The sequence below is a fragment of the Carassius carassius genome, chromosome 7 (genome assembly GCF_963082965.1).
Source record: "Carassius carassius chromosome 7, fCarCar2.1, whole genome shotgun sequence".
Taxonomy (NCBI): Eukaryota; Metazoa; Chordata; class Actinopteri; order Cypriniformes; family Cyprinidae; genus Carassius; species Carassius carassius.
Genome location: NC_081761.1, coordinates 11,843,039 through 11,861,501, shown reverse-complemented (window position 1 = coordinate 11,861,501; position 18,463 = coordinate 11,843,039). Strand labels below are relative to the sequence as shown.

The following is an 18,463-nucleotide window of genomic DNA, read 5'->3' as shown; positions in this document are numbered from 1 at the left end:
GGTGAGATTGAAAGCTGTGTGTGAATGGAGTCTTTTTTGAACTTTCCGCTTGAATGAAATAAATTTTCCATTTGATAATGGTCTGTGAGGCTGAGAGATCTTGGCTTTTAAAAGATTGTAGTTTGACTGCTGTTATCTCTTGCTGCTGAGCACATTGAAACCCCAGAGACCATCACTGCGACACGCTGCTCTTCCCTTTACCGATATTTGTCGATAGTGTGACTACTCATGACCTTAGAAGTCGATATGCCTTTGTGTGTTTCCTTTAGCAATATTTAATGTCTAATATCGATATCAGTTAACACCATCACATTTGTGCTCTAAAAAGAATCATCCTTATTGAATGATAGATTATTACTGCCTTTAAAAAAAATCTAATATTAATTATTCTAACATGCCACCCAAATTATAGTTTTTCTCCCAAACAGAAAAAATAGTTTGGGCTATGAAATACTATGCAGTAACAATGCCAAACAATAGCTAATATTCAGGGCCTAAGATAAACGCTGGCCAAGTGTGAGAAAAAAAATCAGTGTTGCCGAAACCATGAAACAGTGTATCACAATCTCACAGGGTGCAAAGGAACGAGGAGACAAGGGAGTAGCTCGAAACCAGACTTTGATATAAAAATAAAACACAATACATTCTGGAACGCATGAAGACATATCACCGGATGCTCTAGACTACAAAACACAGGGCTTAAGTAACAAGGGAGGAAACTAGGGTATTAACCAACATAGAGGACACAAGGGAAACAGAGGTGGAATCAAATAAACATAATGTAGGGATTCAGAACAAATCAGGCAATTTAAAGATTCAATCGGGAGCATGGTTGAAACATGAGGAGCCGAATATTCCAAAGAAAGGCAGAAGACACGGGATGTTCGTAAATGAAATCCTCGTGCCAGCCAGTCTGAAGCAAGATAACCAACCAACTTTTTTACAGGACAACTTTCAACATTAACATAAAAGAACACACTGATCATAACAACTCAGGAAAGTGTGATGAATAATGAGAGGATGCAAGATGCAAGTTAACAAGTTTAATAATAATAATGAGAGTCAAGAGTGAAAACACAGGCCGGGGACAAACAATCAGGTGGTGGTGGTGAAGCAGGGACGAGATGGCGATCCGGTGGTGGTGCGGTGAAGAGCGTGAAGAGAAACCCAGGAACCGTGGAACATCCAGACGACACGAGGAACCGACGAAATCCAGACGACATGAGGAACTGACGAAATCCAACGGAGAACTGGGCTTGACGAGACACAAGAACAGGACGCACACCAGGGAACAACCACAACAATCTGACAATGAGAGAGGGAATTTACTGATATATATATGGAGGTGAAATCAACGACAGCTGGTGACACTAATCAACACAAAAAGTAACCACACCCACACAATTACACTCACACAGACACCTCAGTGTGAGACAGCCGATTCATGAACTGTGACAGAAAGAGACTGTCAATTTTGGGGCAAGTAATGAAGATTGATGGTCAAAGAGATGCACAGCATGACCGTCACTTGTAAACCAATGATAGCAATCACGATCACGAGCTCTCTGGATTGAGATTTCCCCAGCTAGAAGAAAAGAACCAGACTGAAATCCCTAAGGAGACCTTTTAACCTCTCTAGTCTTCACTGAACATATCCTTACTCCACAGAACAAAAATGTCCAAATGTTCAAAGAATTGTCTATCTTTTACAGATGTAGATGCACCAAAATAAACTCAAAAAGACTTACAAATGAATATCAGTCCATTGCTTAACTCCATGTCATATATGTAACCCACACATTTGACTATCATGTTTCTAATCACTTATTGTGTATGTCTTTTTAATAACTATTGAATAGCTTAAGAATTAATATTCATGTTTAGTATGTGTGTGTTTGAATCTTCTTGCTTGAAACATTTCTGCCAATCAGTTCTTTGTCAAATGTATCATATTCTTGTTATAGGAATCATGTCCAAAATTATACTCTATTAGACACTATTTGGGAGGTGTCCCACAGCCCGGTTTAAATACCATCAAATTGTGCCCTTTCAGCCCTTCAGCTTTTTGGTCATGGCTTGTAGCCATGCTTTTAGATTTGAGCTTTTTAGCCACTGCTTTTTAGTCATGCCTGCTTTTTAGGTATTTCTTTTTGCCTTTTTACCACCCTGTTTTGACACTGCTTTTTAGCTCTCTTTGAGCGTGCTCTGACTTACACGCCAGCTCCTCCATTGCAGTGCTTGAGCATATTTGACTGTTAAATTGTGATTCATTGAAAAGGAGCAGTTAGAATTTCCTATAGCCCCTCTCTGCAGGCTCATTTGCAGGCTATTGTGATTAATTACAGAAAGGACTATTAATTATCAAGGATCCTGGGTGAATCAGAAGCTCAGCGGTCTTGAATGTGGATAGAATTTCTACTACAGAGATGTGTTCACTAGAGAGAGAGAAAATAAGTGTGAACATGGGAAATGGGGATTGCAAGGCAATCTGCAGAGACGGGGAAAGAGAGAGACAAGAATGACAGGAAGCGAGTGATAAAGGGAGAGAGAAAGAGGGAGTGAGAGGCAGCAGAGACGACAGCCATTTGGGAAACAAGCTAAATTGCTTTGTGTATTTCATGGGCAGCTTCATCATCAAAGCTAATTACTAACAGCTCTCTAAAGCCCTCTATATTTATCCATCCATTTATTGTGTGTAGCCCTAATTTTGCAAGGAAAGCTTATGGCTCTATTTAAAATGTTTTAGTTTTTTTTTCTTTCATGAAATGACATTTGTTTCTGTTGTTCTAGTCTTTGATATTTTAGTCTAATTAAGCATAAAGTTAGTGCTTGATCTGAGATAGAATGCAGCAGTAATGTCAGTATCCAAGGCTCTAAGAAAGCTGCAGACTTGGGGGTCCCCAAAAATTTCTGTAAAGCAGTGGCTCTTAAGCGTTTTTCACACCAAGAACAATAACTATAAATATATAGTTCTTAAAATCTTTTTCAATATCAAAAAATAGCAGAGTTCACACCAAAGCTATAACAATAAAGGCACAGAGAGACTATATCGTTAGAATCACTTTCAGATATGTGAATTTTCTAACCCAGTGCATGTGTGTTTTTCAGGACGTCTAATAGCAGTGTGACTTTGTCCTCATGTGCGTCCATGGAGCCGTGTGTGTCAGATGAACATTTCGAGGCACACAGTCACGCGGAACACACCTTCAGACGCATGGAGGCCTACCTGAGGACCAGGAAACTCTGTGACGTTGTCCTCCTCGCCGGAGACCGCAGAATACCAGCACACAGGTAACAAAAAAAAAAAAAAAAAAGTACTCTCATTTGGTTCCCTGAAATTACAACCTAACACTAAAATTTTGCACTATAATACAAACACGAAACTAGTGTGTGGCAAATAATGGTGGAGCTTTCTCTGTGAAACATTGTAAAGATGATACAAATGATATCACATTCTCATTAAGCCGAACCAAATAGCTTCAGTCTACACCCTGAAAATCCAGTGACAGGTTTTTCTTCGGTGTGGTGCCTCTGACAAGATTTGAGTAGATCCAGCTCATGTTGCTGAATCATAAATGCCCTGGAGATGTTGGAGATGAGTGATGGTAGTTACAGTTTACTGCTGAATGTAGCAGCAGTGGCACATTTATAGCACAATTCATTGTCAGCAAGTACTGCAGTGTCTGAATTTGACGAATAAAACAGGACATTTGAAACTGTCATGGTATTATTTTGAGTGTTTTTTGTTTGTAGTGTCTGTTATAGAGATGGAACAGAGACGGAATGACATAATTTACACTTTATTTATGCCCAGTTTAAAATAACTACAACTAAATTGAAATTGAAAACCAAAATATAAATAAATACAAATGTGTCTTTTTTTCTGTAGTTTATTTATTTATTTATGTTTTAGTATGTGATTCTAGCATATGAACTAAATCAAAATTCAGTCCTTCATACACAAATGCACAAAATAAATCTCACACACTATCCCAGCTTGCAAAAATATCACTATTTATTTCAGCTTCATGACCTTTATCAGGCATTTAGTGTTGGTACCTTTTGCAAGCTGGGATAGGGTGCATTTTTTGTTTTGTTTCCATGTTGAATTAAAATATTAAAAACTCACTGGTTTAGATAGTGACACCAAATAAACTTACTCTTAAATAATGATTATCATCAAAATCTTACAATAAATTACACTTCTGTTCTTATCTTCCACATTTCTCTTCAAACAGTTTCTGCTACATTAGGAACTTTCTGCTAAATTGTTGCTGTTAACATTACTTTAATGTCTTTAAAGGAAACTTAATAGGCCTATTTGTAATAATGAGATTCTTGTAACAACATTCTCATCTCACTCATAGACCACAAGGTTTTATTTCTCAAACTGCATTGAAATGCACAGGACATATAAAACATCTTTCGCATCACTTTACCGATGTAATTTTCACATTAACATTTCTTTGCATGACAGTATTTCACTCATGGGAAGTTAAATTCCACGGTAGAAATAATGCAAATGTTTTTACCTTCATTAAACGTCCTATTTGTTTTGATTTATAAATACATTTCCCATAGAGATGGTCTTCATTATGTACTTAGAAACGCATGCTTTGCTAGGGACGTCTATGTGTGTCCGCTCTGATCCAATAAGTTTTAGTAAACATATGGAATAAAATGTAGCGTTTATGTTGTCAGATTGAATAAAAGTTTAATAGCACTGAAAATATATTAACTATAAGTGTTAACAAGTGCTATACTTCAAAACCATAGTAGGGGGCAGAAACATTTCTCTAAAGAATCACCATTGTATAGTAGCACCTTGGCTTCCATCCCTCTATTCTTCTCTGATCTGCTCATTCTCTCTTCTCCTTCATTAATTTATCTTTCTCTTTGTGTTGATTCCACGTGTTTTTTGATGGCATAGTTCTGCTGATTGCAGGACTGCCTAAGGCAGCTGGAGGGTTGTGCTGCTGCTGTTTCATTTATAATGATGCACAAATGCACACATATAAACTTTAGTGAATAGCCTTTACACTTTTTCTATCTAGAGCACCATCTGCAACCTAAAATTCTACAAATCTTGCTTGAGCACAGACTTTCAGGCTGCTATGAGAAGGCTTACAAGAGAGCTGAATCAGTCATTCAGTGACGCTCTAATATGAGTAAAAACAGAGAACTGCTAGATTATTTTGCTTCGTGTAAAGTGAAAGGTTTAAAAGCAATCTGCTCAGTGATGAAAGTGCGGAAAGAGAGAGTGACGACAAATGCTGAGTGTTACTCATGTTGCTAAATGAATCTCACAGTCTCTAATGTACTTTCACTCGCTGCTTTTCTGCTTAACCCTCATTTGTGATCCCTTTCTTTCTTTTTTCTTTTCTCCCCTCATTACTTCTCTTTAATCATATTCTTGCATGAGTATTCACCATTACCAGCTTCAGATGTTTCCATATATCCATGTTTGAATGCACCTGCTTCCAGTGGTGCCAGAGCGAGTTTTGAAGTGTGAGGCAACACACTCTCAAGGCAATTCGTAACAATTTAATGTTTTGGCAAATTCATATTAAATTCATATGAATTCACACAATCTCATTTTTACATTTTTTAAAATCAGAAATCGGGAACAAAATCCCTTTCAGCTGTTCCATTATTTTTAAGTGCTGGTAACCAGTTAACAATTTTAATTTTAATGCATGAAAAACGTTTGAAAAGTATTAAGTGCAGCATTACAGTATAGCCATTTTGTTTTTCATACTACAGAAATACCCAATGTGAAGTCTCGATTTTCTAAACAGTTAAGAGCACTAAACAAATTCATAAACAATTATTTAGTTTGTAGCCAGAATATGACATTCTTTTCCCCACTGAAGACTTTCTGTTAATCATCAATTCTAATTATTATTACAATAATCAAGAGAAATAATCAACAATAATGATTTTGTCATGACATTGCAGCTTCACCCTCTCTCTCTTAAAAAAAAAAAAAGATTTATAGGCTATTTACATTATTACATTACAATTTTTGTGTAAATACAGGTATAGGCCTGTCGCAACTATCAATATATCGACTTATCGCGCAATATATGTAAATGACATCAATAATTTTTGGTGACTCAATATATCGGCCATTATATTTACTTAAAAATTAATGTCACCATGTTTTGGACATTCCACTTGCGCCTGTGTCTTTTGCATTTTCTTGTACACAACATGGTATAGTCATGAGTTGCTAGTTCAAAAAAAAATGCTTCTACAAAGAAAAGTTTCATCTGCAGATATGGTCTTGTTTAGGGACCTGTGCCTTTGTGCATGGACATCTGACTGCTGAGTAGTGATTGTGTTTTTCAGCAATAGTGTGCACCCCTAATTTTTAGAGAAAAGAAAGTTCTTTGTGCATTTTTTTCTTTTTTTCTACTTGTTACTTAGCACTTTTTGTTAGAAAATGTTTATTTACTATTTAATTCAAGTTTTTAAGGTTTCTAGTATTTTGATGCTTAATTTCCATGATCTAATATTCTTAAAAATTACAAGTTTGTAGTCATTTGGAAGTGTGTAAGCCTTCTTGCATTATTATGCTGTTACATTATGATTATATATTTAGTGGCATAAAATGGTCTTTAAAATGACAATATTATCGCTTATCACAATTATTTCTGGTGCAATATATTGCATAACAAAGTTGTTATTATGACAGGCCTATACAGGTATACGAGAAGCATTAAACAGTCTGTTCAAATAAACATAAATGCCGTATCAGATGTAGCTTCTGTTTAACATTTTCAGTGTAAAGATGGCTTAGTAACAATGTATTGGAATTGATTTCACGTAACTGGTTAAATGTATTTGACATTAAAGGATTAGTTCACTTCCAGAATACAAAAATTCCTGATAATTTACTCACCCCCATGTCATCCAAGATGTTCATGTCTTTCTTTCTACAGTCAAAAAGAAATCGAGATTTTTGAGGACAACATTCCATCCATTCAATTTTTCTCCGTATAGTGGACTTCAATGGGAGCCAGATGGTAGAAGGTTATAATTGCAGTAATTATTCAGCTTTAAAAGGCTCTACATGATCCCAGCTGAGGAATAAGAGTCTTATCTTGTGAAATTATCAAAAAAGAAAAATTGGTATACTTTTTTACCACAAGGTCTCATTTTTCAGTAGCTCTTTTATGTGCATGCGCAACTCCATGCGTTGCGTAATCATGTTGGAAAGGTCACGCATGGTTAATTCTCCATCTGTACTTCGGTTCAAAAAGGTAGGGTTGGGTGAAAAACTCATCTAATATTCTCCTCCAACTTCAAAATCATCCAACATTGTTGTTTTAGCTTTTTTGTAAAGGGGCATTTGATTTTCTTTGCATGTTCACTTTATAAACACTGGGTCGTTACTTCCACCTATGTCATGCTTGAGCTTTCCAACATGATTACGTAATGTGGGAGGGTGAGCTAGTGCAAGGCAAGCATTTGTGGTTAAAAAGTATTCACAATTTATTTTTATTTTTTTTACCAATGACCAATCGTTTTGCTTAATAAGACTCTTATTCCTCAGCTGGGATTGCATAGATCCATCTGAAGCTGCATTGAAACTGCAATTTGGACCTTTAATTTATTGATCCCCATTGAAGTCGATGGATAAAGATGAAAGAAAGGCAAGAAGTTCTTGGATGACATGGGGGTGAGTAAATTATCAGGGAATTGTAATTCTTGAATGAGCTAATCCTTTAAAAAAATGTAAAAAAGTGCCTGTGGAAAATAGTTCCAGGGGGCAAATATTGCCTCTTAAAGGAAAACTTTATTTATTTTTCTTCACCTGTGCATTATTTAGTTTATCATGAACATGAAAATGAATCCCCACCTCCACACAATCACACCAGCTCAGACCACATGTATCACTTTACCTCGGCTAGCTGATGTAGTAAATGCTATACAATGGCAAGTGGCAATAGTTCAGCCATGTGTTTGAAACTGATTCCAAAGGGAAGAGCAAATTATGCAGGGTTATCTATAAGTCAGTGTATCAGAATGGTAATGCACAACCTTAGACACGTAATGGCAACTGATATCATTAGCCTTTGGCTTGACTACATTATAAAGCAGCTAATAATGTGTTGCTTATGTTACACAAACCATTTTCCCATTCGCCATCTCAGACAGCTATGATATACAAAGCCCTTTTCCATTTCTAGTTGAATGTTGATGTCAAGGTTATAAGGTTTACTGGCTGTCAGTTGGTAATCCGATTTGATTAATGTAAACGACTTAACAATTTTTTAATAATCTTATTCAAAACAACCAGCATACACTCAAGCAGAACAATAAAATTGCTCAATAACGTAATACTTAAAGCAAACAAAAACAGACTTCATAGAGTTTGCCTTTCCTTTCAAGCAGTAATATAAACATACACACACACACACACACACACACACAGCTCTTTGATATAGTAATTAGCATTTTGGCTATGAGTCTAATAGATTTAAAGCCACAAGCTTTTACTGTGTGTGTGTGTGTGTGTGTGAGAGAGTGTGTGTGCATGTGTGTGTGTGTGTGTGTGTGTGTATGTGAATATCTTGGTCTGCAGAGCAGGATTTAAATAGGAAATCCTCATTTAACCATGCTTCAGTTAACAGATCCTCAAATCCTGTCTCTTACTGTAATCTCTCTCCCACTCGATCTGTCTCTGTTTCTCTAGTCTCTCTTTCTTTTCCAACTTTTTATCATGCTTTACCTGCAACACACAAAAGTGTCTATTCAATGATCCACAAGACGTACAGTATGGGTGGAAAAAATGAGAGCATGTAAAAGTATGTGCGCACTCAGTGAGATATCATATCATAGTTTCTCTCTCTCTATCTTAGACTGGTTCTTTCCTCTGTGTCCGATTACTTTGCGGCCATGTTCACCAGTGATGTCCGAGAGGCAAAACAAGAGGAGATCAAAATGGAGGGTGTGGATCCAGATGCATTATGGGTCTTAGTACAGTATGCTTACACAGGTGTGTAAGAATGTTTGGTTAGATGTAAAAATGCACACATATACTAACCCATTATACTACTACTGTACTAATACCAAAAAGATAAAAGTGTATATATACCTACTATTATGGCTGATATTACTATTCTGTGAAAAAAAGAAAATAATTAAAATGCACTAAAAAAGTCCTTTTAAAGCTAGCAATTACAACATTATAATTAACTTTAAAAACAGTTGTGCTGCTTAATATTTCTGTGGAAACCATAATAGATTTTCTTCAAAATTCTTTGGTATATAGAAAGCTAAAAGCACATTGTTTATTTGGAATACAAATATTTTTATGTTTTTACAGTTAGTTTTTACAGTAAATTTTACAGTAAAAAAAAAATAAAAATCTTGCTGACCCCAAACCTTAAACCAGTTCTAAATAAATACATGAACACATGGAAACTCTGTCTGTCTTTCTACAGGGCGTTTGGAGTTGAGAGAGGACACAATAGAGAGTTTGTTGTCAGCTGCCTGTCTTCTGCAGCTGTCTGCGGTGGTTCAGGCCTGCTGCAGTTATCTAATGAAACAACTCCATCCCTCCAACTGTCTGGGCATTCGATCTTTTGCCGATGCTCAGGGTTGCCTGGACCTCCATAAGGTGGCACACAACTACACCATGGTGAGCAAACACACACATTCAGAATAGTTACAAACCGACTTAATTAGAATAAAAGATATGCTGGCAAGGTCACAAGGAGTTTCTACTCCAGGAAAGTGAATACTAAACCTCTTTATTTTTTATCTTCAGTGAGCACCCCTCTCTCTGCCTCATTTTTCTTCTTTTATCACTTTTCTTTCATTCTTCTTTGTCTGTCCTCCTCCCAACCAAGCGCACACTGAGAGATTTATCATCCGCAGTTCACAGTGTCAAAAACTTGGAAGTGAATTAGAGGACATTATTGCATAAACTTACAGACACGCTGCTTTTTTGTTCGTCCTTCAGTGTGGGCGGCTTCCTCTGTGATTGTGTGTGTGTGTGTGTGTGTGTTTGTATTCATATATAAGTGTCCGTGTCCATCTGGCTGTCTGTGCCTGTGTCTGTGGGTTTATGAGTGGGTAATTGAGCCCGTTTTAACAGCCGTTGAAGCACTGGTGTTGAAAAAGTTCCCTGAACAAGGCGAGTGTGTTTAATTGGACATGCTACTGTTGCTCTTGGCAAATTTTCCGCTCAGCGTTTGATGTTCCACTGCTCCTGAGGGAAACTCATTCAAGAAAATATAACCCATAATAGCCCGCCCACAGTTCACAATAGGGGGGTTGTCATGGAGACTGCACTAAAAAATTGAATTTCATCTTCCAGTGCCTCTGTTTCCTATCTGTCTTTCCTTCCCTTTTTTATTTCATCCCTCCCTTCCCCCTATAATGCAATGATGTCCAGTTCCATTGTCCACTTTGTATTACCGCTCTCTTTCTGACGTGTGGACATGTTGGGTAGCAAATCTGCAGAGAAAGCAGGGAAAAACAATGCAAAAATACTAATTCTAAAATGTGAATGACCGTATTATAATGCATAGTTAATATAGCAAAATAAATATTAATATCAGTGAGGAAAATACATTTCAGAAATCTGGGTCCTAAACAAAAATTCCTAGTCTATGCTGTGTGAGTGTGGTACGTCTATTTGGGATAATTGTTGTTGTCTCCTAGTTGCTAAAATCAATTAAAATTTTACAAATAGCTTGGGTTAAATGTGATATGATTATAAATGCAATATGTATGTATGTGTTTGTGTTTATGTAGAATATATAACTTCTGTTCAAAGTTTTGGGATTAGGAAGTTTAAAAAAATTTTTGGAGTCTTTTCTCTGTTTTAATTAGTTTTAAATTGCAATTATTTCCTGTAATGCAAAGCTGAATTTTCAGCAACCATTAGTCCAGTCTTCAATGTCACATGTTTCTTCAGAAATCATTCTAATATGCTGATTTATTGTTATAAATGTTGAAAACCGTTGTGGTGCTTAATATTTTTGTGAAAACCATGGTATTATTATTATTTTTTTAAATCAAATACCGTTATAAATGTCAGCAGTAAAATAATATGAAAATTAAATTAATATATATTTCAGCATTTTTGCTGAATAAAAGTATTAATATCTTAAAAATAAATAAAAATAAACTTACTGACCTCAAACTTTTGAACTATAAATGAAATTGTCACTTACTTAGTTATATTTAATCATAATTGGTACACATTATGTAGCCTGTATCATGCCGTTATAATATGCTGTTTAATAATGTCCAGTATTATGATAATTTTGTTATTGTACAAGGTTGCACTGCCATAAATTCATCGCTGTGGTTAGACATCTACAAGCCCAAACCTGATCTAAGCATAACATGCCACTGATCCACCATTTATATCTGTATGTTCCTTTCTTTTCTTGGCAGATGCCGTCTGTCACATCGATTTAGAGAAGTGCACACTCACTGTGTTTTGTATGTTGCTATGCTGAAAGACCATTAGTCACACATACACATGCTTTGACAACCACATCCTCAAATCCATCAACCACTACAGATAATCTCTCTCTCTCTCTCTCTGTAGGAGCACTTTATGGAGGTCATGAGGCATCAGGAGTTTCTGCTCTTGCCTGCATGTGAGGTGGAGAAGCTTTTAGCTTCTGATGACATGAACGTTCCAGAAGAAGAAACTGTGGTAACAGCCCTGCTTAGCTGGGTCCGCCATGATGCTTCCTCCCGTCAATCACAGCTTCCTGCTCTCCTCGCTCATATCCGCCTACCCCTGCTTAAACCACAGGTCAGTCAACCATACATCCATCTGTCCATCAGTCTGTCTTTTATTCTGCTGTGCTGTTACTTTTTCAGACAGCTCGATCAGTGTACCGTAAATCCACATCAGAAAATCAGTAATCTGCATTAATTCATGTATCAGCTAATCAGTTAATTGAAAGATCTGTCAGTAAGTTAGTCAGTCACAGTAATTAATGTTCATGTGCTCCTTGAAGTTTTGCAGTGGAATGCTAAACAGCCTTTGAGCGTTTTTTTTTTTTTCAGCTCATAATTGTAACATCCCCAGGAACTTTTTTTATTTCAGATAAGATAACAGCTGTATTTGTCGGTGTGATCTAGTTAATATAAAATTTTGAAGAGGATAAGAACCATATTTTCTTTTTGGAAATATGCTATCATCATTGAAAAACTGGACTTATGTTTAATGTTGAGCTTTGTAAATGCTAACACAAAGTGTGGGGTCATAAATTAAATCAATTAAAACTTTTATTTAGCAAGGATGCATTAAATTGATCAAACGTCACTGTAAAGACAACTGTAATGTTACAGAAGATTGAAATATATGCTGTTCTTTTTAACTTTCTATTCATGAAAGAATGCATTTCACTAAATGAGCATAGCAGAATGATTGGTGAAGGATCATGTGACACTAAGGACTGGAGTAATAGCTGCTGAAAAATCAGCTTTGCCATCACAGGAATAAATAAAATTTTTAAATATATGAAAATAGAAAACAGAAATTTGAAATTGCAATAAAACATTTTTTGTGTGTTTTTGCTCAAGTAAATGCAGCTTTTTTAGATCTTACTGATCCAAAACTTTTCAACAGTAGTGTGTGCTAATACAGTTGTGAATAGATAACTAGCATCACATGCATACAGTTGCGTTATGTGCCATTTACATGTTTTTGGCATTTCAGACAAAATTTTGGGGATCATTAGGTCTTTGACCTGAAGGAAAACACTGACTGTTCAAATAGTTGCATTGCTCTTAAAGGGATAGTTCACTTAAAAATAAATATTCTGTCACCCTCAAGTTGTTCCAGACATGTATGGGTTTCTTTCTTTTACAGAATGCAAAATAAGATATTTTAAAGAATGTGGGTAACCAAACGTTTTTGGTCCTATCTCTTTAATTTCCATTATGGAATCAAACATGCAATTGCATTCCATTTATGAATTGCATTTTGACACATTTTATGTGTTAATGCATAAAAATTAGCTTGTGTAGCTAAAAGCATTTGCCTTTATGTGCTCACGTAGAGCATTTGGTCTTTATGTGTGTGTGAAGGTCAGTGCTGTTCTGCTGGGATGTGGGGCTGTGCACTCAATGATGGGATGCATTTGGAGCCTGGAGAGTGTGATAAAGACTGAGAACTGTGTTCCTGAATTACTTTATTGGTTTTTATACAGGCCTATTGCTGTAACCTAATCCCTAAACAGTCAACAAAAACAGAATTTAAAACAATGTTATTCACAATTTTAATTATTATTCTCAAACAATACTAGAGCACACTTGCATAATTAACAAAGCTTGTTAACCCTTACGAAAAATAACCATGGTTTTTTTATAGTAAAACTGTAGTAAACCATGGTTTTTTGGCGTGTTGACTACCATTTGTATAACCACAGATTTACTACAAATACCATGGTTAAACTATGGTTAATTTAGCAAAACCATGGTTAATTTGTGGTTACCATGGTTTAACTATAGTAACCATGGTTTTTTGGTTTTATTTGTAGTAAAACCATGGTTAATTTTCGTAAGGGAAACTGCAGAACAAATCTTATTTACACTGATTATAATGGGAGTGTTGTAGTTTTTTTTCAAATTGCTTACTTGAATTGTAATGTACAGTACTGCGCAAAAGTTTTAGGCCCCTAGTATTTTCACCAACAAAAAATTGTTATTTCTTTGATTTGCTGTGGTGTGTCAGTAGAAAATACAGTTTCTTCATATTATTCCAGACAGACTGGATGATGATGAGATCAGATAACTGTGTGGAGCACTGGCTGTTGTCAGACTCCTTGTGCGTAAAGACAACTATAAATTTTACAGAAGATTTAAATATATGTTGTTCTTTTCTATTCATGAAAGAATACATTTCCACTAAATGAGCATATTAGAAGGATTTCTGAAGGATTTCTGATGTGACCCTAAAGACTGAAGTAATGGCTGCTGGAAAATCATCTTAAATATTACAAATATATTAAAATAGAAAACAGTTATCACACTCAAATCTCACTGGATTATTACAGTTAATGATAAAAATAATGTTTGGATATGTAAACTGTTGTTTACTACTGCCACACTACAGCAAAAGATAGAAATAACTGATTAAAACCATTTTTTGTTGGTGAAAATAGTAGTGGCCAAAGGCTTTTGCACAGTACTGTATATTGTACTATGTACATTGTAACACTGGCTACATTTTTGGAATTTCTATAGTTAGTCAAGTTTGGCAAGTGTTTTGGTAGTAAAATTAGTTTCGTATGTCAGGTTTGATGTCTCTTTCCCCATTAATGTTTGTGTGCCACGACAGTCAGAAGTAAAACATAAAGCACACATCTGTGGATTAGACCTCTTAAATCTTGCTCATTGTGACTGGTTTTCATTAGAAAACACACATTTTGATGCAATGGGCACAGAGTTAATTACTGCAGGTTTTAATCTTGGTTATTTAAATGATTGTGCAGCCCTACTGCAGTGTTTGATATTATTGTCATGCAATGTAGTCTGTAGGTGCAGGACATGATATTCACATGTATATGCAGTTTAATTTAGCTTCTTTCCCATCAGAGCTCAAAGCTTTGCCCTTAAATTCCATTTTAAATGTATGATGTATTCCTCTGAACTCCCTCTCCTCACTTTTCTTTCTTTCTACCTTTTCATTTTACCCCCCCCACACCTTTTTCTAAGGTGAAAAAAATATTTATATAATTCCAGGCAAGCATTCTCCTCCTCGTGGCAGAGTTTGTTCCGTTCCATCTAAATGTAAATCGCAGGTTGTTCTGTGGTTTCCAATGAAGCAAAAACCTATAAGCCACCGTCCAGCCATCCAAACTCCAGAGCATTCATTTCACTTCACCACGTTTACTCAGTATTCGCATTCAGGGGAGATGATCGATTTTGGTTCATGACAAATGCACTTGTTCACAGTATGGGCACTTTTATGAAAGAGGTGGAAATGATTAGCTTTTTTTATAGCACAAAGAGGAGAAAGAGAAAGGGAGGAGTGGAGATAAAAAAGTATGGGGTTGATGGATGGGGAGTGGGAGGGAGGTGAAAGCAGTGACTGAGGAGGTGGAGGTGGAGGTGGTGTTGTATGGGTGGAATATTCAAGCTCTAACTAGAAAACTGTTTTCTGAGCGCAGTGATTATGGATTCAGCGAGATGGTACTGAATGATGATTTGCACACGCGGATATACATACAGATTCATATCTCAAGCATGCTTATAAAACAAATGCTGATGAAACTCAAGTCAAGTCAGGTCACCTTTATTTATATAGTGCTTTAAACAAAATACATTGCGTCAAAGCAACTGAACAACATTCATTAGGAAAACAGTGTGTCAATAATGCAAAATGACAGCTAAAGGCAGTTCATCATTGAATTCTGTGATGTCATCTCTGTTCAGTTTAAATAGTGTCTGTGCATTTATTTGCAATAATGTCAATGATATCGTTGTAGATGAAGTGACCCCAACTAAGCAAGCCAGAGGCGACAGCGACAAGGAACCGAAACTCCATCGGTGACAGAATGGAGAAAAAAACCTTGGGAGAAACCAGGCTCGGTTGGGGGCCAGTTCTCCTCTGACCAGACGAAACCAGTAGTGCAATTCCAGGCTGCAGCAAAGTCAGATTGTGCAGAAGAATCATCTGTTTCCTGTAGTCTTGTCCTGGTGGTCCTCTGAGACAATGTCTTTGCAGGGGATCTGTATCTGGGGCTCTAGTTGTCCTGGTCTCCGCTGTCTTTCAGGGCAGTAGAGGTCCTTTCTAGGTGCCATTATTCTAATGATGTAGCAACTACATAGGGTGTTATGTGAAGTGTTCCCGGTTCCGGTTTACCTGATTAATGCAGCCTAAAAATCCTTTAACGGATTTGGATATTAAAAGCATATTAGTATGTTATGTGTAAGCCAGGTTAAAGAGATGGGTCTTTAATCTAGATTTAAACTGCAAGAGTGTGTCTGCCTCCCAAACAATGTTAGGTAGGTTATTCCAGAGTTTAGGCGCCAAATAGGAAAAGGATCTGCCGCCCGCAGTTGATTTTGATATTCTAGGTTTTATCAAATTGTCCGCTACGAGTTTTGAGAACGTAGCGGACGTAGAGGATTATAATGTAAAAGGAGCTCATTCAAATACTGAGGTGCTAAACCATTCAGGGCTTTATAAGTAATGAGCAATATTTTAAAATCTATACGATGTTTGATAGGGAGCCAGTGCAGTGTTGACAGGACCGGGCAAATATGGTCATACTTCCTGGTTCTAGTAAGAACTCTTGCTGCTGCATTTTGGACTAGCTGTAGTTTGTTTACTAAGCGTGCAGAACAACCACCCAATAAAGCATTACAATAATCTAACCTTGAGGTCATAAATGCATGGATTAACATTTCTGCGTTTGACATTTAGAGCATAGGCCGTAATTTAGATATATTTTTGAGATGGAAAAATGAAAATGAAAAATAAGGAAAGATTTCGATCAAATAGCACACCTAGGTTCCTAACTGGTGACGAAGAATTGACAGAGCAACCATCAAGTCTTAGACAGTGTTCTAGGTTATTACAAGCAGAGTTTTTAGATCCTATAACTAACACCTCTGTTTTTTCAGAATTTAGCAGTAAGAAATTACTCGTCATCCAGTTTTTTATATCGACTATGCATTCCATTAGTTTTTCAAATTGGTGTGTTTCACCGGGCCGTGAAGAAATATAGAGCTGAGTATCATCAGCATAACAGTGAAAGCTAACACCGTGTTTCCTGATGATATCTCCCAAGGGTAACATATAAAGCGTGAAGAGTAGCGGCCCTAGTACTGAGCCTTGAGGTACTCCATACTGCACTTGTGATCGATATGATACATCTTCATTCACTGCTACGAACTGAGGGCGGTCATCTAAGTACGATTTAAACCATGCTAATGCACTTCCATTAATGCCAACAAAGTGTTCAAGTCTATGCAAAAGAATGTTGTGGTCAATTGTGTCAAATGCAGCACTAAGATCAAATAAAACTAATAGTTTTACACTTCAGCTGCGCTCCATTTTTCGAGCTGCTCTCTTTAGGGTGCGAGTATGCTCATTATACCATGGTGTCAAACTGTTTTCCTTAACCTTCCTTAAGTGTAGAGGAGCAACTGTTTTTAAAGTGCTAGAAAAGAGAGAGTCCATAGTTTCTGTTACATCATCAAGTTGTTCTGAGGTTTTGGATATGCTAAGGAATTCGGATACGTCAGGAAGATAACTTAAAAAGCAGTCTTTTGTGGTAGAAGTGATGGTTCTTCCTAGGGCTGTCGCGGTTAAGAAATTTCCCCTGCGGTTATTATGGGTGGCTCAATAGCGCGATATGCGGTATTACCGCCGTTTTTTTTTTTTTTTTTTTTTTTTTTTACATAATTTATCCTGATTTTGCTGCATACAAAGCTCTATCGTTGAGTTATGTAGCAAATATTGTTGCTTTTTTTTAACTGACCGAGACGTTTTAAAACATTTTTATTTATTGTTAAATGCCAAACAGCAACAAGAACATGCGTTTTCCAATATATATATATATATATATATATATTTTTTTTTTTAAGAAATCAAGTTCTAACATGTAATACATGTATGTGCGCGCGACTTTGGACAGCAGCGGAAATCTAGACTGATTATCGCGCCACCACTGGCCCACCAGGACAGTGGATTCGCGCTGGAGTCGATGCACTCCTCATGCAGATAGCGTGTGAGCTCGTTATCTGCTCACGCTCTCTTGGGTATGGGCACTGACGCGGAGGTTGTCCGTGACTTCAGCAGGTATGCCTGTTACTTTCACGGCTGTATTTTACAGATTTCGCAAAGGCTTCAGCTACTCCTAACTGTCGGCCGGTCTCAGCTATTCTTTTTGATGTTGCTCCGCGATCTGATGCTTGAGGGGGCAGCTGCGCTGGATGACAGGGGACACTCTAAAACGCTTAACATGGCTTAATGTACTAAGACAGTGATCTTAACAGACCAAACTCACTAAAAATCATACTAATAAAGTATACTATCTATAAAAAATCAGATGAGCCCTGAATATGAATGCAACTCGTTTAATAACACGTTAAGCCTTTTCCTCCCATAAAAAAACCGTTATAAGAAAACGCTTAATGTGGCTTAATGTAGGCTACTAAGACAGTGATTTTTAAAAACCAAACTCACTAAACATTATACTAATAAAGTAGTATACAATGTACAAAAAACAAAACAAAAAAACAGATGATCCCTGAATATGAATGCAAGTCGTTTAATAACACGTTAAGCCTTATGATGGTTTGTATTACATTTTGGATAATGTTATATGAAGCACCATTACTTCAAATGAGTTATACTTGAAGCTTGCCCTCTGAGAAATCCTGAAAACGTTGTTATAAATTGAAGCAACACCTCCCCCTTTGCCTTTTAGACGCGGCTCATGTTTATAACAGTAATCTTGGGGGGGTG

General features: G+C 36.6%; 1 protein-coding gene across 2 annotated transcripts in view; it reads left to right on the top strand.

Moving 5' to 3' along the window:
• The window catches only part of LOC132143531 (kelch-like protein 5), a 90,340-nt gene that overhangs the window by 45,967 nt on the left and 25,910 nt on the right, over window positions 1–18,463 (top strand). For both annotated transcript variants that reach the window (XM_059553828.1, XM_059553827.1), the window contains exons 2-5: window positions 3,109–3,291; window positions 8,868–9,004; window positions 9,453–9,649; window positions 11,576–11,788. In XM_059553828.1, the coding sequence (XP_059409811.1) occupies window positions 3,149–3,291; window positions 8,868–9,004; window positions 9,453–9,649; window positions 11,576–11,788 (690 nt within the window). In that variant the 5' untranslated portion in view covers window positions 3,109–3,148. The remainder of the gene's footprint in view (window positions 1–3,108; window positions 3,292–8,867; window positions 9,005–9,452; window positions 9,650–11,575; window positions 11,789–18,463) is intronic.